At 56.5% G+C, this 20281-nt stretch overlaps 7 protein-coding genes and 1 non-coding gene across 8 annotated transcripts; 5 read left to right on the top strand and 3 right to left on the bottom strand.

The window, feature by feature from the left end:
- Positions 1–14: 14 nt before the first annotated feature.
- UMAG_05732 (uncharacterized protein) lies at positions 15–4733 on the top strand (the record flags this gene model as incomplete). Its single annotated transcript, XM_011393175.1, has 1 exon — positions 15–4733. One exon carries the CDS (start codon positions 15–17, stop codon positions 4731–4733), a length of 4719 nt encoding a protein of 1572 aa, XP_011391477.1.
- A 419-nt stretch (positions 4734–5152) lies between these two features.
- UMAG_05731 (secreted chorismate mutase) lies at positions 5153–6025 on the bottom strand (the record flags this gene model as incomplete). Its single annotated transcript, XM_011393174.1, has 1 exon — positions 5153–6025. One exon carries the CDS (start codon positions 6023–6025, stop codon positions 5153–5155), a length of 873 nt encoding a protein of 290 aa, XP_011391476.1.
- A 1399-nt stretch (positions 6026–7424) lies between these two features.
- On the top strand, positions 7425–8392 carry UMAG_05729 (uncharacterized protein; the record flags this gene model as incomplete). The annotated part of the gene is made up of 2 exons (XM_011393173.1): positions 7425–8005; positions 8077–8392. The coding sequence occupies 2 exons, from the start codon at positions 7425–7427 to the stop codon at positions 8390–8392; spliced, it is 897 nt and encodes a 298-aa protein (XP_011391475.1).
- Positions 8393–8514: 122 nt separating this feature from the next.
- On the bottom strand, positions 8515–9501 carry UMAG_05728 (uncharacterized protein; the record flags this gene model as incomplete). The annotated part of the gene is made up of 1 exon (XM_011393172.1): positions 8515–9501. The coding sequence occupies one exon, from the start codon at positions 9499–9501 to the stop codon at positions 8515–8517; it is 987 nt and encodes a 328-aa protein (XP_011391474.1).
- A 310-nt stretch (positions 9502–9811) lies between these two features.
- UMAG_16089 lies at positions 9812–9931 on the top strand. Its single transcript has 2 exons — positions 9812–9849; positions 9896–9931. It is a non-coding gene; the product is annotated as a tRNA-Phe (tRNA).
- Positions 9932–10397: 466 nt separating this feature from the next.
- On the top strand, positions 10398–14102 carry UMAG_10914 (histone deacetylase; the record flags this gene model as incomplete). The annotated part of the gene is made up of 2 exons (XM_011393246.1): positions 10398–12138; positions 12445–14102. 2 exons carry the CDS (start codon positions 10398–10400, stop codon positions 14100–14102), a joined length of 3399 nt encoding a protein of 1132 aa, XP_011391548.1.
- A 275-nt stretch (positions 14103–14377) lies between these two features.
- UMAG_05726 (protein kinase RIO1) lies at positions 14378–16666 on the bottom strand (the record flags this gene model as incomplete). The annotated part of the gene is made up of 1 exon (XM_011393171.1): positions 14378–16666. One exon carries the CDS (start codon positions 16664–16666, stop codon positions 14378–14380), a length of 2289 nt encoding a protein of 762 aa, XP_011391473.1.
- Positions 16667–17517: 851 nt separating this feature from the next.
- UMAG_10913 (uncharacterized protein) lies at positions 17518–20268 on the top strand (the record flags this gene model as incomplete). The annotated part of the gene is made up of 1 exon (XM_011393245.1): positions 17518–20268. A coding segment is annotated over one exon (2751 nt), but the record flags the coding sequence as incomplete, so codon positions are not given.
- Positions 20269–20281: the final 13 nt, after the last annotated feature.

The raw sequence follows: 20281 nt of genomic DNA, 5'->3' as shown, positions 1-20281 counted from the left end.
CACAGACAACAACCATGTCGTCGCCTCCGCAAAAAGCCAACCGCCGAGCGCCTCAGGCCTCTGCCCCGCCCACCTTGTCTCATACTCCCACCAGCTCCGCCACAGCCGCTGCCTCAGCCACTGCCTCAGCCACTCCAATGCAAGCCACCCCCTCCTCTCTACGCTCTCCCACCGTCTCTCAACCCTTTATCTACCCCATGCGCTCTGCTGTCAGCATTAAACCGCTCAAAAACGACCTTTCCACTTCACATCCGCCAGACGCCCCAATCTCGGCTGCCAAATCCGCCTCACGGCCAGCGTCAGCAGAAGGTCCTAAATCGTCGCCTACAAAATTTCCCACTTTCAAACCACCTCCATCCGCCCCACATGCCAGCCATCAAGCTCACCACCCCGAAGAGGTGCACAACGTCACCGATCCCGCTACAGCCGACATCACGGTGCCAGTCAACAAAGACGAGTCCCTCTGCGACCATCCCGAGCATCTCACCACCACTCGCTTCGAACATGTCAAGACCGACGAAGGGCATATGATCCTCACAGGCCGCGGAGGAAAGCTCGCCCGTTGTGAAGACGAGCCTATCCACATTCCAGGCGCCGTTCAGTCGTTTGGCTGCATGATTGTCGTCCGTATCTCCCCAGACGGCGAGATGCTGGTTCGTCAGGCCTCGGAAAACTCTGCTGCCATCCTCGGCATGTCGCCCTCGTACCTCTTCAGCCTGCCCACCTTCCTCGATCTCTTTGACGATGACCAGGCAGACCTACTTTGGGACAACATTGATACGCTCGACCAATCCAGCCAAGACCTTGCCGAGTCAGGGCCCACCGTCTTTCAGCTGCGCGGATACGACATGGCGAGCTACGACGAGCGCGTCTCCCGTGGTGTGCAGCGAAACAGGTGGAACACCTGGTGCGGTGCCCACATCCCCGATCGCAGAAACGACGGTCAAGCCGAGCTTACCGTCGTCCTCGAGTTTGAATTGGTCGACGATCTCACCAATCCCATCTCCACTTCTTCGCCTCCCGCCACACCGCTAGACGATCGCGAAAGCCACTCTGGCAACGGTCCTGGTCTCGGTCTGGCTGCAGGCTGGATCAGGCCCGATCAGCCCACTAGTTCACGTCAAGACTCGTCTCCCGTCACCATCGGAACTGTCTTATCAAGCAGTAACGCCTCCAGCGTCGGTCCACGAGCCGGTCTCGAAGGCCTTGCCTACACGCCTTCGCCCAACGAGCTGCATGAATCAACGCACGCCATCCACAAGCCGCTCAAGGCGCTCTCACGCATGCGTCGCAACGCCGAGATCAAGTCACAGACTCGCAGCCGTCGTCCTGCCGTCCTACCCAACGCTGGCGGAGCCGACGGCACCGGAGGCATACTCGACTTGTTTGGCATCCTCAGTCAGGTCAACGATCAGCTCGCAGCACAAGCCGACCTCAACGAGTTCCTCAAAGTGCTCGTCGGCATCATCCGCGACATCACTCTCTTCAGTCGTGTCATGATCTACCAGTTTGACGAGGCTTGGAACGGTCAGGTCGTGTGCGAGCTCGTCGACTGGAACGATTCGCACGACCTCTACCGCGGTCTCCACTTTCCCGCCACCGACATTCCCGCTCAGGCGCGCGCCCTCTACAAGATCAACAAGGTGCGACTCCTCTACGACCGCGATCAACCCACCGCACGCATGATTTGCCGCGACCAGGCCGATCTCGATTTCCCGGTCGACATGACCCACGCTTTCATTCGCGCCATGTCGCCGATCCATATCAAGTATCTCACCAACATGGGCGTTCGCTCCTCCATGTCGGTCTCCATCACCGCCTTTGGCGAGCTCTGGGGTCTCATCTCTCTTCACAACTATGGCGCACACGGAAAACGTGTCTCGTTCCCCATTCGCCAACTGCTGCGCCTCATCGGCGAATCCGTTTCGAGCAACATCGAACGACTCAGCTACACACGCAGGTTGTCTGCCCGTAAGCTGATCAACACCTTGCCCACCGATCAGAATCCAAGCGGTTACATCATCTCAAACGCCGAGGATCTGCTGACGCTCTTTGACGCCGACTACGGAGTCATCGCTGTTGGTAACGAGGCCAAGATCCTTGGTCCTCTCAATGCGAGTCAGGAAGTGCTAGCGGTCACCGAGTTTTTGCGACTCAAAAAGTTTGAACACCTCGTCACCTCACAGGACGTACACCGCGACTTTCCCGACATGGTACTATCAACAGGACTTCACGTCATCGCCGGTCTGCTCGTCGTACCCTTGTCCGGCAGTGGCGTTGATTTTATCGCCTTTCTTCGCAAAGCGCAGCTGCGCCACGTCAATTGGGCAGGAAAGCCTTTCAAAGAGGGCAAGGAGGGCGAAGCTATCCTCGAGCCACGAAAGTCGTTCAAGGTCTGGTCCGAGACCGTCGAGGGAACCTGTCGCGCTTGGAAGGACGAGGAGCTCGAGACTGCTTCCGTGCTCTGCCTCGTCTACGGAAAGTTTATCTCCGTCTGGCGCCAGCGGGAGCAAGCGCTTCACTACAACCAGCTCAACAGGCTCCTCCTCTCCAACGCGAGTCACGAGGTGCGCACGCCGCTCAACCACATTATCAACTACCTCGAGCTGGCGCTCGACAGCAAGTTGGACGAAGACACGCGCGAAAACTTGAGTAAATCGCATCTCGCCTCCAAAAGTCTGCTCTTTGTCATCAATGACTTGCTCGACCTCACCAAACAAGAGATCGGCAACGAGCTTTTCCTCCAAGAGCCATTCGATCTCGCCGCAACCGTGCGCGAGGCGGTCGAGATGCACGAGTGGGAGGCCAAGCGACGCAAGATTGATTTCTCGGTGACCACCAACCCGGACGTTTGTCTAGTCCTCGGCGACAAGAATCGCGTGCGCCAGGTCATCACCAATACCGTCACCAACTCGGTCAAATACACACGTGCAGGTCAGATCATCGTCTCGATGCGAAAACGCAACGAAGACGAACGCGAAGCCGATCTGCCCGATGGCTGCGACATGGAGGTGGAGCTTGTAGTTAGCGACACCGGTGAAGGCATCCCGCAGGAGAAACTCGAAGTCATCTTTAGGGAGTTTGAACAGGTCGAATCTGTCATCGCCCAACCCGGTCGTCAGGATCTGTCCGAGCCCGAAGGGAGCGAGGCAAGCCTTTTGCGCACCGAACCGTCCGACAGCGGTCTCGGCCTTGGTCTTGCCATTGTGGCGCGTGTCGTCAAGAACTTGGGCGGACAGCTGCGTGTCGATTCGCAGGTGGGTGAAGGAACCTCTTTTACCTACTACATTCCCTTTTGCTCCGCCGAGACGACCACACCGACCGAGATGCCGCCTATCGGCAGCAGTGGTGGCAGTGGAACCAAACGCAGCAGCGATACCATTTCAATGCGCCGCTCCACCTCGATGGGCAGCGGCAGCGCTAGTTCGGCGGGCAGGAGCGAGATCGATTCGCTTGTCGAGGCCATTCAACAGCCTGTGCTGCGTGATCAGGCGACGTCCGAAGACGTTGTCGCACGGAGGCGAACCGCCGAAGGCGTTTCACCTGGCCTCATCCATGGTTCCAAGATTGTCTCGGCTGGATCTATCCATCGACCCGAGTACGCAGCGCAACGCACCCGCTCGTTTGACAGCGGTTCGCATCCAGTCGAGGGAAGCGGTATTCCTGTGCGATCGGTCAAGATCAACCCGCAGGCGCTCGATGCCAACGACCGCGCTGATCGTCGACCTGCCAGCAGTTCTGCCTTCCTATTGAGCGCGACAACGCATGCAAGGCCAGTGAAACCCAGCCATACCAGCGCTGCCGAGTCGTTCAAGGCCGAGGTGGAGCAACGCTTTCGCGACAAGGTGCCTCAGCTCGCGCAAGCTACGCTGCCAGTCGACGCTAGCAAGCTTCGATCTTGCCAGATGGCGGACAAGGAAGCGACTGTCTCGCCAACGACGCGCGCCAAAAGCGGCGTCGAGGCACCGCAGAACGAGGCCGTCTCGCCCGATTGCGGAGATGTGCACATGGCAAAGCGGTCGTCGGATGAGCGTCGTAGCTCGTCCTCGTCGAGTGTCGCCAAGCGCAGACTGGCGGTGATGCGTGGTCTTCACAAGGCTCCAGGTGGACGCGGTGAGAAGATCGCTCCGCTGCGTGTGCTGGTGGTGGAAGACGATCCGATCAACCGCATGATTCTCAAGAAGCGACTTGGTTTGGATGGACACACGACGCTGCTCGCAGTTAACGGCGAGGAAGGTGTGCGTCAGTTTGAACAAGACGCTAAAGAGATTGACGTCATCTTGATGGACCTGCAGATGCCGATCTGCAATGGGCAAGAGGCATGCATCCGCATCCGCGATCTGGAGCACAAGTGGGCCGAGAGGGGCGAGCAAGCGGACCGTCCCGCTTCGCAGATTCTGAATGGTCGTGTGCCTATTCTAGCGGTGTCTGCGACATTGGTGCCGCAGATGCGCCAAGAAATGGTCGACATCGGAATGGACGGATGGCTACTCAAGCCGATCGACTTTGCGCGTCTCGGCGCGCTGTTGAAGGGGTTGCTGCATCCGGAAGATCGGGTTGCCAATCATTGGAGGTCGGGCTACGTCTGGGAGAAGGGAGGTTGGTTGTCAGAGCCGGCGCAGCGGTCTGTGCTTGTTGCGCCATCCGCGGTTTCCGAGATGATAGGCCACTCTTCCTCGAACGCCTCGAACGCCAATCCGCTCAGTCCGCCGCTCAGCTCGCCCAGTGCGTGATCAGCGATCCGCCTAGACGTATAGCTTGCATCCTCGATCTTGACACGCCGTCGACTCGATCGCTTGTGCCACGCTCGACATGACGCGCGATGCGGCAAGCGGTGTTATACACATTCATGCACCGATGCATCCAAGTCGTCGCTCTTCTCTTGCTTCTCGTTTCGATCTCTCTTATCTCGATCTCTCGCTCTTGGCCCTCAACATGTAATGGTTTGGTTCTCTTTTTTCTTTTTCTTGGGCTTATACACTCTGGACGGAATGTTAGGGATACTTGGGATCACATACGCGGTGGGTTGTGTGTAGACTGACAGGCGTTCACGTTGCGGGTTCACAGGTTCATGTGGTTTGGTGGGTAGAATGTGAGATTGAAGAGTGGGGTTAGGTGAGACAAGGGGTGTGCAAGTGGATGAGGGGTTGGCTTAGGTGCACTTGTTGGCGTGGTCGAGGATAGCGGCCGCTTCGATTTGGGTGGTGATGGGGATGAGGTAAGCTTGGAAGAGTCTGAGGATGCGGTCTTGGGTGTGCGGAGGGTAAGGGATGTCGTTGCGGAAGAGGTGTGAGAGCGACTTGGACTTTTGCTCGACACGACTGAGTACGTTGACTTCTTGTTTGTGGTCGGTAAGTTGTTGGATGATGTTGGCGAGTTTTTGGGATTTCGATAGAGTAGTGTTGGTGAGGATGTGGCAGAAGTTGTCGTGGAGCCAGTCGAATTTAGCGAGCGCGATCGGATAGCCGAGCAGCACACGCGCCGAGACGAGATGGAGCAGGCTCACGTCGAGCGAGACGGCGGATGCGAGATCCACCGTGGACGATTGGTTGAGAGACAGCAGAGATGTGTCCAAGAACTCGTCCATGTTGGTCGGATCCTGCGGACGTCGACCGATCGGGAAGATGCCTTTGCCGACAACTGGTTTGTCCAGCACTGTGTCTCGCGAGAGGACGACGGGCGTGATGAACTCGACAGCAGGCGGCAACGGTCGCGTCGACCGGAAGCGTGCTCCCGACTCGGTCTGCAGCCACTCGCTGATTACCTCTGACGGCTCGAATGCATTGCGAGACAGTGCCGCACGCACCTCATCTTGTTCGGATGGCGCGCGCCCACCCAACGCAGAGCGTGCAAGAATCGTCTGAATAATAGGCGTCTCGTACCTCTGCAGTTGATCACGAAGTGCATCCAGTCGATCGCCCGCTTCGATTTCTGCCGCCTCCGACTTGCCAGATACAGCCGCCGCGCTGCCACCACCGAACGCCGACACCGCCAGCAGCACAAAGATGGACACGCTCAACTTCATCGTAACCTAGAGCTCTTGCAGTTCGAAAACGGTGGTGGATACGGATCAGAGATGATGAGCAACGAGGATGTGATTGCGGCGGATTGGCAATGCTCGAGAACCGACGGCATATATAGCTTTCCACTAGACATGCCAGCATTCCACGCTCGTCTGCAAACCGGGACCGGGCCGTTTCGCTCCAACTCGTCTTCATTTGGCCCAAACCTTCATTTGGTGGCAGTGGCGGGGAGGCGGCCACGCACAATTCGCGATCCACTTGATTGCATGGCAACGGTGGGGCGACGACGTACGAGTCTCGATCTATTGTTCCTAGCTAATTTAGTGGGAGCATAGTGGGAGGAGCGAGCTAGCGCCCACACGCAAACGGACTAAACTTGGCTCTAACTTAATATAGTTTCTCCACGGTTCTCCAGCGACGCACGACGCACGAATCCTCGACGCAACTGTACTACGACTGGTGCAAATGAACTGAACGCAGCAACAGTCATGAGTTGTGACTCACGAGAGGCCACGGCCGACACGAGCAGCTACCGCACCTTGACTTGGCTCAACTTTCACGATGCGCTGACGCACGTAGCGTGGGTCAGTTTCGCCCCTGGTCAAGGTATCGCTATTGTCCCATGTCGAACCGAGCGACAGCTGTCGACGTGCGCGCCTCTTGGCACGCGCCTCGGTCAGCGAGCAGTCGTGAGCAGTGGCGAGTGCAAGCAGCACGCACGAGGCGCACACGCGCCATCTTGGACCAGCGCCGAAAGCGCACACGCGAGCGTCGAGAGCTTCTTTTCCACGTTTATCTGCCTCCGTAACCGCACGGCTCGCAACTGCGCAACGTGTGAGCCGCGCGCGCTGTGAAATCACGAATCTGGCATCGGCAACTCATCCGGTTTTCCCCACGCCGCATCAACCCAAGCGAAGCACCAGAATGCGCGTCCATGCCCGACGTGCGACATCGTGCATCGTGCATCGTGCATCGTGCATGCGTGAGGCGAAATGTGAATCTGTGTTAAGTCACATACACAATCACGAATCACGAATATTAATCACGAATTCAGTCACGAGTATAATCGTGAATCACGAATCGCGAATCGGGCTGCCACATCTACACCAAGCCGTGAGCGAGTCAAGAGTAGCACCACGCATTCACGATTGGAGCGCCTGCCACCGGTTGGTTACCTTCCTCATGATTTAGTCACTCCACTCGCGACTGCTTCGGCTAAACTTTGAAGCCGAGCAGCGTGAGTTCGCGATTTGCTTTGGGACCTATTTGTGCGTCCAGATTGACTTGCTGACTTGGTGACTTGCTTCTTGTTCACGATCTCCCCATCCATCGACATGTCTCCATAGCCGCAACGATTGACGATCCGCTTTTGCGACTTTCAGTCACTTCTCGAATCAACCCATGCGCGAGAATGCCGTGGCTGAAAACGTGCTCGGCACAATCGGTACAGTGCTGTGGTCCTTCCAACTGGTGCCGCAGATCCTCAAATCGTATCGCTCCAAGGATACCGATGGACTGTCTGCCTGGTTGCTCTTCATCTGGGTCGCGGGCTCCATTCCACAAGCAACCTATCTCGTGGTTCAAAATATCAACATTCCGCTCATCATTCAACCCCAACTCTTCTCCGCTTTTGCCATCATCGCCATGGCACAATGCTGGCACTACTCGCACCGCCTATCCACGTACAGATGCATTCTTGGTGCGCTAGCAACAGCAGCGATAGCGGGCACAGTCGAAGTCGCGTTTTACTTCCTATGCAAGCTCGGCGAAAATAGGGGCACCTCAGCTGCCACCAAAACCATGGGCATCGTAGGTGCCGTCTTGATCGTAGCAGGCCTGATACCACAGTACTACGAGATTTTGAGACTCAAAGAGGTTCGAGGCATCAGTATGTGGTTTTTGGCCATCGATTGTTCAGGTGGTGTGTTTAGCTTGTTGAGTCTCGTCTTCAAGCACAGCTTCGACGCCATTGCTGCTGCCAAGTGAGTTTCCAGCCTCTCCATCCTCTCTGATCTCAAAATGCCAATACTGACATGCTTCTGGCCGTGCACAGCTATATCGGTATCGTTGTGTTGGAAGTGGGTATCTTTGGCTGCTATCTCTTTCTCAATCCGAAAGCTGCTCGTAGACGCTTGCAACGAGAGCGGTCATCTTCAGAGGTCGGATCGCAGCCAGCAGCAACAACATCAACACCACTGCCACCGCCACCGTCATCGACAACAGCAACATCAGCAGCACCAACAAACCTTGATCTCAAGAACCCACATCAGACGACAACCTCCAATGACAACACACCAGATTGGTCAGCACACACAACATGCGACGAAAAGCAATCGCTCACTCTGGCAACCCCGGTACAACCGAAATGAGATTCGTGAGAGCCGGCCTAGACGACCATCTAGCACACAACAACGTCAACTAGTATATACCCAGAGTCCCACGCCTTACACTGCCAAATTTCAATGCACTCGACGCTGTGTGACGATGGCTGTCAACCTTCGTAACCCTGACTGATCAACCAGCGCTCGATGTCTTTGATGACGCTATCATGCTTCTTACCCTGAGCGTCCAAAATGGCGACTCTGCCCTGGTGCGCTTTCGTGCTGGTTCCACCATTCGCGACGATCAATGTGTTGAGCTTTGGATGTTTGCCGAACAGCGTCAAGGCGGAAGCGTCGTCCAAGTCGCTAATCACCACTAGACCTGAAATTGCGGGCCGGGAACCAAACATGGCCCCCGCACCAAAGATTTTGCTCCAGAATCCAGCACCGCTACTTGTCTTGCTGGGTTCGATGTACGAGCTGACGATCTGACTGGTCGAAGACGGCGAGGAATCGGCTGTATGGTGGACAAACAGCACCGGTTGACGTTGCAGATTGCTGAGTCTGATTTGGGCGTGAAGCTCATCCGACAGTCGTAGGGTAGTCTGGTCTGCACCGGCCGATGATCTGGCATCAGCAGCGTCAGCATCGTCGATAGGCAGAGCGAGGTTCATCTGGAGACAGTCGTAGCCAGCTTCGCGGAAATACCCGATCCAGGGGAACCATTTTTCTCTTTCACCAGAAGATCCGGGCAAGTTGGACACGAGAGACTTGACCAGCCCGTGACTTGTAGCTTGCGAGGTGAGGAACACCAGTGCCACTGTCTGTCGTCGAGGTGCCGCCGACGACGCAGGACGGAGCAGAGTGGAAGATGCAGTGACTCGCTCGGCGTCGTTCGAGGGATCCTTGTTGGATTCCAGAGGTGAGTGCACAGAAAAGCTCCGAACCGCGTTGTTGTTGCTGCCCAGGTAGTACCATCCGCTACCTGCAGCAACTAGACCACCACCGAGCGTCTTGAAATGCCACCGCTTGCGTGCCGAGCCACTCGGCTGAGCATGAAAACTCCGAGCGCCCGTCAGTGCCGGAACGACCGCACTGATCCCATTGATGCGAGCACCGCACAGCACATTCCGCCTAGTGATGAGAGACACCGACATGACGAACGAGCCGATAAAGCTGGAGGGATGATCGGAGAACGAACGAAACAAACGTAGGAGCAGCGCCACCTTGCGCGCTATAAACCTGACGAGACTCGTCACTTGGCGAGACTCACGACTGTGAGATGCTGCTCCTACAACCGTAAACAGTCAAAGGTCCCGCGTTACGCTCGTCGCTCATCGCTCATCGCTGCATCGGCGCATCGGCGCAGACGTGCAGAACGCGCATGTGGAGGGCATCCATTCGTGGATGTATCCAGACAATAGGGTATACGCTTATGTTGACAATCTAATTAAATAGTTCTCAACCGCTTCTGTAGCTCAGTTGGTACGAGCGTCCGACTGAAGAATTCAGTTTCAATAAGTCGCCACTGTCTGCAGTGGATGTTTGATTATCGGGAGGTCATCTGTTCGATCCAGGTCAGAAGCATTTGTTTTTGTTTCTTTTTTGGACTTGTGAGCGAGCAAGACTCACGTCTCACGGCTCACAGCTCAGCGAGTTGGCGCGCGTGTTTGGGTCCAAGGCTATCGACTCGTGATTTGGTGGTCGTGGGGCTGAAGCTCGCGTATCAAACAAACTTAAAGAAAGCAACACCCAAATCACGAGTCGCGAAACAAGATCAACACACCCCAGCCCAGTCGTGAAACTCTCTGCGCTTCACCGTCATCATCCATTCGTGATTCACGACTGCACAGCATCCCAGCGACGCCGTGCGTCGACGGATAACATGGTGTTTATCGTCAAGATACCCAATCGCTCACGAGCAAATACCCCGGAAGCATCCAATACTCCCACCAACCAGACGGTGTCTTCTCCACCACAAGCGCTTCAAACTGCCGCAATCGATATCGTACAGACGACAACACCACCGTCTCGTACAGAAGCTGTCGCTAGCATGGACTATGTCGCTGCACCACCAACAGGCGTTCTGCCCGGTACGAGCTCAACTCGCGCTGTGCGGACTGCTGCAAGTACAACTTCAGCGCAATCTGCGGCAGAGCTGGATATATTGCTGGCTCCCTCCGTACTGAAACACAGATACGTGCGCGGTGTAGACAAGAGCCTGATCGTCGAACGACCAGAGCGTATCCGCGCAGTGCTCCTCGGAATCGCAACAGCTATCGGCAAGTCGTCGTCCGAACAGCCGCATGATCCTACCATGGCTCTTCACACATCCCAACGTTCTCCATCTAAAGCTCCTTCGCAACAGCAGAACACGATCCATCTAGCGAGCTCGATTGATTCATCCGTAGCCAGAACGACCACGCATGTCTCTTGCGCACCACTCCCAGCCAACACGCCATCTCAACAAGACCAAGATGACGATCTGGTAGCTCGACTCAGTTCGCTTTCCGTGCAGGCTACCGCAGCTCAACATCCCACCTCTCCGGCCCAGCAAAAGTTCCGTGTGCTTCATTCGACAAGATCTCTTCCGCTGGATCCACCCCATCCTGCCGTAGCTTTTACCCATGCACACTCGGACGAAGTCGTCTCGCTGCTCGAAACCGCTTACGGTCAAGCCAGACAGAAACGTCGCGAGGCACGCACAGCGACCTCGACTTGCACGCAAGCCTCTGATGCCTTAATAGATGCAAGTCAGTTCAAGCCCGAACGTGAGACTACGCCTACACCTGCGTCCGTCGCGGCTGGTCCGCCATCACAACAGCAAGCCGCCTCTTCTCTTTCTCCAGCGCGTACGTCCCACGCTGCGTACCTCGAATACCTCTGTAACAAAGCACCTAATCATCCACCGCAGTCTCACCGCAAACCTCACCAAACCTCACCTTCAAAATCGATACCCGAGGACAGCGAGACCTACACTTCGAGCGATGGCGAGGGTGACGATGCAATGCATCTCTCCGAGGTTCCTGAGCACTTGCCCCAAGGTGATCTGTACCTTGCAGGCCCCTCTGACCAATCTGGGATGGATGGTGGATCTGCAGAGGCAATTCGACACGCCATGGGTGCCTGCTGCGAAGCCGTAGACCGTGTTGTGTCAGCAGCAGCATCTACGACCATGGCATCACCAACATTGTCTCCTCTTCGTGAGATCAAGGTCCAAGACTCGACCCACTTAAACGTCACGGAAAGCCTTGCATCGAACGATGATAACGAAACAGCTCCGGCCGCCAAACGTGCATTCGTTCTTAGCCGGCCGCCTGGGCACCACTGCTCCGGATCAACACCACAAGGTTTCTGCTGGGTCAACAATGCAATCGTCGCCGCAGCGCACGCTTACCACGAACACAGCATCGATCGCGTCGTCATATTTGATATTGACCTGCATCACGGTAACGGCACGCAGAACCTGGCATGGCGAATCAATGCCGACGCCAACAAACACGATGATCAGCGCACCGAGCGTATCGCCAGCCTGCGTGTGGCTGCGCTCGAAAGGGCAAGACAGGCACTCGGAAGCGGCAGCGGTCGCGCACATGCCAGCAGGCTCGCCAAAGTAGCGCTGACCGAACACGACGAAGCCGAGGTGAAACGCCAAGCGGGTCCACGAGCGCTGAGACTCTTCTACAGCTCGTTGCACGACATTGAATCCTTCCCTTGTGAAGACGGCGATCCAGGAATGATCAAGGATGCAAGCACGTGTGTCGAAGGCGCACACGGTCAGTGGATCTGGAATAGTAAGTATTGCTGTGACAGGAGCGATGCAGCTTTGCTTGGATGCCGACGATTAATTGGCAACAAAATGGTAAAAGGTCTGAAGAAGGCTAGCATCTTTGTGCTGGTAGTCTTGCGAAGCACATCCTTCATTCGAGTCGCTGGTCACTGGAGGTGTCGGTCCGGTTATCGATGCGCCTGCGCAACGCAATCGCTGCCCTCAGGATGGCCAAGCGACATGAGGCGTCCAATCTTAGCGAGCTCATGAAGCTACGAGCGTCCGATGATTGCTGACACATCTCTTTCTCACGTCCTGTTGTGGCTTGCAGTTCACCTGGATCACTATCGAACTGAATCCGACTTCCGTCGGCTGTACGACGACAAGTACAAGATCGTGTTCAGCAAAGCCGCGCGGTTCCTCGGCGCGACATGTGCTACACAGCAAAACACGCTCGTTCTCATATCAGCAGGATTCGATGCGTGTGCGTACGAATATCCCGGCATGCAACGTCACGGAAAGCACGTCCCACCTTCGTTCTACCACATGTTTGCGCGCGACGCTGTGCATTTCGCCGATGCACACGCAGACGGAAAGCTCGTCTCGGTACTCGAAGGCGGATACAGCGATCGTGCGTTGTGTTCAGCCGCACTGGCACACGTTACTGGTCTCGCTGTGCGTGTCGATTCAGCAGCAAGTTCGGTCGTAGGAGGCGAGGCGGAGACCGAGTATTGGAAATTGGAGAATCTGATCGCGGTCGAAAAGGTGGCCAAGAAGATGGCGGCTCACGCTGCTGCTGCAGTGTCGGGTGCGGCACCCAGCACCAACACGACGCCCAAACGGAGACAAGCCGAATTGGCACCTTGGCTGTCGCTCACTTCCAAGGCGTTTGCTGCTTTCGAACAGGCGTGCGGCAAAGGTAACGTTGTTCCGCTGGGAATCGGTGCTACGCCGTCGACGAGGTCGTCCGCGACGACAAACACGACCAACAGTCCAGCGATAGGTGCAGGTGGGAGAGTGTTGCGAGATCGAGGCGCTTTGAGGACGCGTCCCGGTGCGTGGGAGAGCGCGACATCGACACCACACGCGAGGCGCGCCGCAAGCCCGACCAAGACAGCGGGAAGAAAGGACAGCCCGATCAAGAAGGAGTCGCCGTCGAGCGTGACAAGTGTCGGCGGTGTGGTCGACGCTTCTGCGACGCCAGTCATGGCGGATACACAGCGGGGCTTGGTGGATGATTCCATGTCGATGGATACGGATACGCCGACAAAATCTGTTACGAGTGATGCACGTGTGCGATCGTTGCGCTTGCCATCGCCTCTCAAGTCTATTCACCAGTCCAATGACAATCGTGTGCGCAAATCGGATGTCGAAGCCGATCAGCAGCGCCAAGCTAACAGTACGGATCCTACCATCGCTCCAACCCAAGTCGACCCAAGCGTACCTGCCGCACCGGTCGACACCAACACCTCTACCTTTCCTAGTGCTTTGTCAACGTATGGCAACGCTGTGAGCACCGACGCCGAGGTAGCCGCTTCACCGAGCATCGAGGACACAATCAACGCATCCACCACGCTGCGGTCTCGTACGTTGAGCTCTGCGCACGCCAGCTTGGTCGACACCTCGTTTCTGGCGCATGCGCCAATGCATGTCGACGCTGCAGACACGCACGCAAGCTCGGATTCGTTGGGACAACTCTACGACAACGGCGACTCTTGGATACATCAACACTCGTTGTTGGGTGGAGAACCAGATGCGCCTGGATCGCCCGATTGGAGTGCAGCGCACGCGTGTGTTCCAAGCACATACCAGGGCGAACCCGAAACACAGGCGCCAGCCACGTTGGGTACTGCAGTGACGTCTTCCGAATTCACAGGCGCGGCTGGTGTGGAAAACCAGGCGTCTCGCCAACACCAGGCGCCCGTGTCGTCGAGCTCGTCGCTCTACCCCGACTTAGCCAGCTGCCACTTGGCGCATCCTACGCAGTAACAGCGCGCCACAGCCCCACATGCTTTCGTATGCTTCCACCCATCTTGACCACAGCTCACACTGCACGCTGCACACTGCACGCACAATCCGCTCGATCGCTCACAGCTCTGTTCGGGTAAAATCAAAGTGCAAATGCAGGCTTGCTGCGTTCTATCGCATACAGCTGTGTTGTGGTAAATCAACGTGCAAGTGCAGGCTTTCTGCGTTCTATCGCACACAGCTCTGTTCGGGTAAATCAAAGTGGTGAGTGCGAATGGCGCGTTTCTAGGCGTGCATTACTTGTGGTTCTTTTTCATCCTGCGTTTCTTCTCGGCCTTGGGCATCTTTGTTTTGCGCTTCTCGCGGTTGGCTTGCTTTGTTTGTTTCTTGGCCTCTTTCTTGAGTGCCTTGGCTTGCTCCTTGGTGATTCTGGCGTCTTTGGGATGCTGACTGGATGTGGGTTGGTCGTCGTCCGAGACGTCGCAAGTGTCGGACGACGTGTAGTGGTCTGAATGCGAGTCGTCATTGTCGTCATTGTCGTCATGGTTCTGCGCAGGTTTCGACGGGAGAAGCGTGGAGAGCGGTGGATGTGTGCGGTCTTGGGTGGTGGTGGGTTGGGACGTGGCTTGCAATTCGATCTCGCGTTCGGGGTCTTGTAGCTCGTGCAGGGAAAACGGGATATAGGTGGCTTTGAACACTTGGTCGTCGTTGTGGCTGTTTGCAGAGCGATGCGAAGAGGTGGTGGGGATGGCGCTGGTGTGCGATGAAGAATCGGGTTGCGTGCTAAGCTGATGCATGAGATGCTCCAGTGTGTCCATGAGCGATGATTCGCTCTCGTCGCCCGTGGGCGCACCCCATGTGTCGGTCGTGGTTTGACTGAGCCCAGTATACCATGCACCTCCACCAATCACTTTGTCCTTGGACACAACCACCGGCGTTGCTGTAGATGCTCCACCCATCGCACTACGCGTGCAAGATCCCGGATCACCGTCCGACTTGAGCTGCTTGTCATGCTCCTCGTTTGGATTCGGCCTGTGGTCATTCTGAAAATCAGCCTCCTGCTTCTCCAAACCCGCCCTACCACCTTTCCTAGCGAAAGCGTGACTCTTGGGTGCACTGACGACAAACTCAAACGTGGCTCTCAACCCCAACGTATTGACGCCTCTCTTTGCAAAGAAGTCGTCGACATGCGCGAGATCGGCGCGCAAGAAGTCGTACGCTCTAGGATGATCGTGCTCGACCGACTGACTGACGTCGATGATCCAAAGATGATGTTGGTGGTACAAGATGTTGTACTCGCTCAGATCGGCATGTACGAGTCTACATTGGTGATACATGATGCGTACGCTGGCGATCAACTCACGGTACAGCCGAGACCATTCGGCACGATCTGAGCCGATGATTTCGTCGGCATCCTTAAGTCGAGGACTCGCCCAACCTTGGCTATCGCCCAAGAACTGCATCACAAGAACGTGATCTCGCAGTTCGACCGGCACAGGTGCTCGAAGACCCGCCGAGACCATACGCTTGAGATTGCGTGCTTCCTTTTCGGCCCATAGACGCACCATCTTGCGTGGATTGTGTTTGGCGTATCCGTGACGAAAGCGAAATTCACCGCTCACATACCGATCGCGGTCTTTGAAGACGAGGATCGAGGTTTTGTAGATTTTCAGCGCCAAACTCCCCTTTTCCGAGTCGACGGCAGACGAGCCAGAGGCATTCGACGAGCCAGTGACAGCGGTCGTGGCGTGATAAACGTTGGCCTCTTTACCGGTGCTTACACAGCCATTGACGCATTCGAGAAGCCCACGATTCACCATCTTGTACAAGATGAGCATGGTGCGTGGGTCAAGTACACCTTCTACGGTGGCACGGTCTGCTTTGTCCTTGATTCGCACGGCGTCCCTTCCACCGAGCGCTTTTCGGGGTACCGTGGAGTTGACACCGCCACCGATGGCCGAGGAAGGATCGTACATGTCATCCACACGGATGCGCGAGGCGAACTTGGAGAGTGACTCCATCTGCGAAGCGGTGCGTGTTTGGGTGGTGGATGCAGCTGTAGCAGCAGCACCGCCGGATGCTGCCACCAGTGGTGGTCGACGGCGCCGATTCATGGCAGGTAGAGGAGTGGCTGTTACCGCTGCTTGTCCACGCGTCGACTTTGATGCGGATGCAGATGCGGATGTGGATGCGGATGCGCAGGCTGTTGAGCTGGAAGCATGAATAGCATTTGCGAGCTGGCGGGAACGGTTGAAGTGCTTGGTGAAATCGCCTCGTGCAAGCTCCCAATCCGCATCCTCGACGGCGCCATAACCGGTCATGTCATCCTCGTAGTCGTCATCATCATCCTCGTCGTCATCGTCGACATCTTGCTGCATGTCATCAACCAGATCATCGTCCGACTCTTCGACGTCCGAAGATGGTCGAAGCAGATCCGAAATCTCTTGACGTCGTTGGCGTTGTAAATACGGCGTGTCTTGGTCCTGAGCAGCCTGCAGATCGCGGTGCTGGTGCTGGTTTTGGTTGATGGTAGACTGTTGCACTGCTGCCTGATCCGGAGCATCGTCGAATTGGCCTGCCTCCATGTTGAAGAGGTCGAGAAAGTGATTGATCCACAAAGAGCCTATTGGGGATGATCGAGGTGGTGATGGTATGAGCGTTGCTTGCACCTTTAAAGCATTCTTGATTTGTGCCGAGAAGTTCTGGGCTGAAACGTGAAAAATTCACAATCACGAATCGTGATTCACGATGGCCAGCTTTGTTGGACCCTGTGCAAAGTTTGTCGCCGAGACCCGTCGTGCGTTACAGGAGAACCAAAATCGTGAATCGTGAATCGTGGAATTATGAATCAGAATCACAAATGTAAGAAGATCAAAAGAAACATGTAAAACAAAAACAAAAACAAAATTAAAAACAAAAACCGTCACCGTCGTGCGTGAACGCTGCGCACGAGGCGTGAGGCGCAGTCACGAGTCACGAGCATTCACAAATGATCGATCTAACAGCATGGCCCTAGTGATGTATGCCACGCTGCGTGCAACGCTCTCGCACGGACTTGCTGGCCACGCACCAACGCTGTCCCGCAACAATCACGAATCACGAATCGTGAATCACAGAACTCACGTTGACACTTTCACCTTTCGAGCTGCCATCTCCTCATCACCCGCACTTCTCTGCTTGTTCAACTAGCACGTTCTACAACACTCGTCTCGATAGGCAACACAAAATCGCCAACAAACGCAGTCCTCCTTGGCCCATTTCGATTTGCGCTAGACTGCTATCAACCTAGGCCGCTGCCTCTGCCGCTGCCGCTGTCGCTGTTTGACCGTCTGGCCACTACAACTTCAGCGACATCCCTAGTCTGAGCCTGGCACAGGTACTGCTGGCTGATCCATCGGTCAAACCATACCAGACTTCGCAACCTCCTTCCCGCAAGATGAGCTTGCCGTCATCACTCACGGTGGTCTATCCACCCTCGTTTCAAAACTCGTTCTGGTCCCATCCTTCGTACCGTCCAGGCGCATACAGTCTCTACACCAAGCTTCAAGCGGGTCTCGACGAGAACGAGTCCATCCTGGCCTTTGTCGCGCACCGCGCAGAGCTTGAATACAACCATGCAGAGGCGCTCGCAACTCCACCACCTCCGCCCTCGTTTGCTGCTCCGCTCTTCAAGCAGTCTGCCGGTATTCTTCACGAGGTACTACCTCTCGATGGCGGCGCTTCCTCCGCTTCCACCCGAGGTTTTGCTGCCAACACCTCGGCCACCTCGCGCGCATTCAGAATGATCCAGGCAGAGACCAACACAGCGCACGCAAACGCTCACGGCAAGATTGCACGTCACCTGGAAAATTCCATCCTCGGACCGTTTGGCAAGTGGGCTGCCGATCACAGACAACGCATCACGCAGAGCTGGGAACACGTCGATGCCACTCTGACACGCTTCGAACGTCAAAAGTCGGAAGTCGACAAGCTCAAACTCAGCTACGAGAACAAGTGCCGCACCGCCGACGAAGCCGAAGATGATGTGCGCTTTGCTGCTATCGACGAATCGGATGGTGTTCAGTCACCTCCTCCATCTTCGGACCCGGCGCTTCCATCTCCTGGCTCATCAGCCTCTGGACTGCAGCGCAGCGCTGGATCCATCGACAGCACCAAGTCGGCCGAATCTGCAGAGCACAAGCCAGATCCCGAGAAACTCAAGCGTCGAGAGACGGTTCGAAAGCAGTTTGGTTTCACTCAGCGAGCCACCTCGGCCACGATCACTCCACCATCCAAGCAAACCGAGTTTGCCGGCGTCAAGCTTCCGCCTCTGCCCACCGAGACGGAAGGTCAGGCTCTTCAGAGTGGCGCAGAGACGGGCGCGCCAGCTTCGAGCCTCAGGCGCTCCGGCACCATCTCGGCCTTGGTCACTTCCGCAGTCGAAAAGATGCCCGCCCCCATCAAGGCAGCCGTCAACGGTGTCGTCTCCGCTGAGCCACGTCATCTCCGACTGAGGCGCGAAGCTGACAACGCCGAAAAGGTATACGAGGAGTCTGTTCGCAACCTCGATCGAACGCGCTGTCAAGTCGAAGAGGTGCTCTTTGAGCATTATGGCCTCACTCAGCGCTGGGAGGCGGACCGCATTCGAGCCGTCCATTCGGTGCTTGCCTCGTACAATCAGGCTGTCTCGGCTCAAGTGCCCATCTTGCAACAGTCGAGCACTCGCTCTTTCCAAATTCATCAAGGTCTTGATCCCTCGCTCGAGCTGCGTGCGCTGATCCGCCAGGCGAGGACGGGCGCCTTCCATCCTACCATTCAACGCTTCCAGCCGTACTACCACGACGAAATCTCACTCGGCCGCAAAGTTGGTCCGCACGGTGTCGCGCATGGCTGGCTTGTTAAGAATGGCGGATTTGGGCTGAATCTGTCGCTCGTGGAGCGTCTCGAGTACCTCGAACGACTCGAGCGCCAACAGTCGGCGACCGATGCCGACTCGACGTCGAGCATGCATGGTGCTGCACAAGAGCTTGCTCTGCTTCCGCCCGTACTGACGGCGCTCTTGGAAGCGTTGGAGCGCGCCTACCAAGACTCTGAGCGGTGGTCTGCGCGGGTCAGAGCGCTGTCACCGTCTGCCAGTCGCACCGAGGACAAGGCGGATGATGAACAAGTGCAAGCTGCGCAACCGGATGCGCAGCTGATCGGCCAGGAAAAGCGCAACGTGTGGATCCTCGAGGTTCCGCTGTCCATCACGCATCGTCTGCGAGACGCGCTGATTGCGCACCTCAACCCGTCGCTTGCGGACCTCATTTATGGCAGCGCCAACAGCGCCGATGCTGCCAACGGTGCCAAGCCGGTCCCGGACAAGTTGCTGGATTCGTACGATCCACCGGTGCTCGCGGCGTGTGTAAAGTTGTGGTTGCTCGAACTCGAGCATAGTCTCATCACGGAGGATCTGTGGGATCAGATCGACGCGATCTACCGTGCTGCTGCGGCGCAAGAGCACGATGCGCTCGCTGCGGCTAAACGTACGCATACGCCGTCGAGCACAGACGCTAGCACACCAGTAGACGCACCAGCAGACGCAGACGCACGCGCAGACGCAGACGCACACGCAGACGCACAAGCACAAGACACGTCGAATGCCACACCGCACGTTTCGACAACGCAACCAGAGACGGTGATTGACGAAGCTACTAGAGACAAAATCCGTGGCGGTGTGCTGGAAGATTTGCGCGTGGTACTGAACAAGCTGCCTCGGACGCATCTAGCGTGTCTGGATGCCGTGTTTGCGCATCTGCACAAGCTGGTGCACTCGACGCGATCGGGAGAAGCCGACAGGATCTACTGTAACAAGCTTGGGCTTTCGCTGGGGAGCGCTGTGTTGCGGCCGATGCGAGAAAGTGGGTATACGCTGGTCTCGCCGATTGCGACATTGGTAGTGGTGGATCTTGTGCAGGACTACGAGCATATTTTTCCGCGCGTGCTGGATGCCAAGATCAGGCAGATGCATCAGGGCGACAATGCTAGGGCTGCTAGGGGGGTTCCGATTAGGAAGCGGACTAAACCGGTTGATGAGCGCATTTCACGATCGAGCATGCGCGCACATTCCGCGCTCGCGCTCGAGCAGCGGGTAAAGCCCATCGACCACGCTCAGCCGGCTACTGCTGCTCGTACTGATTCGGCTGGCGATCACGATCACGCCTCCTCTGTCACTTCGTCAC

Source organism: Mycosarcoma maydis, chromosome 16, assembly GCF_000328475.2.
Source record: "Mycosarcoma maydis chromosome 16, whole genome shotgun sequence".
Taxonomy (NCBI): Eukaryota; Fungi; Basidiomycota; class Ustilaginomycetes; order Ustilaginales; genus Mycosarcoma; species Mycosarcoma maydis.
This window is presented reverse-complemented; position numbering and strand designations above follow the sequence as displayed.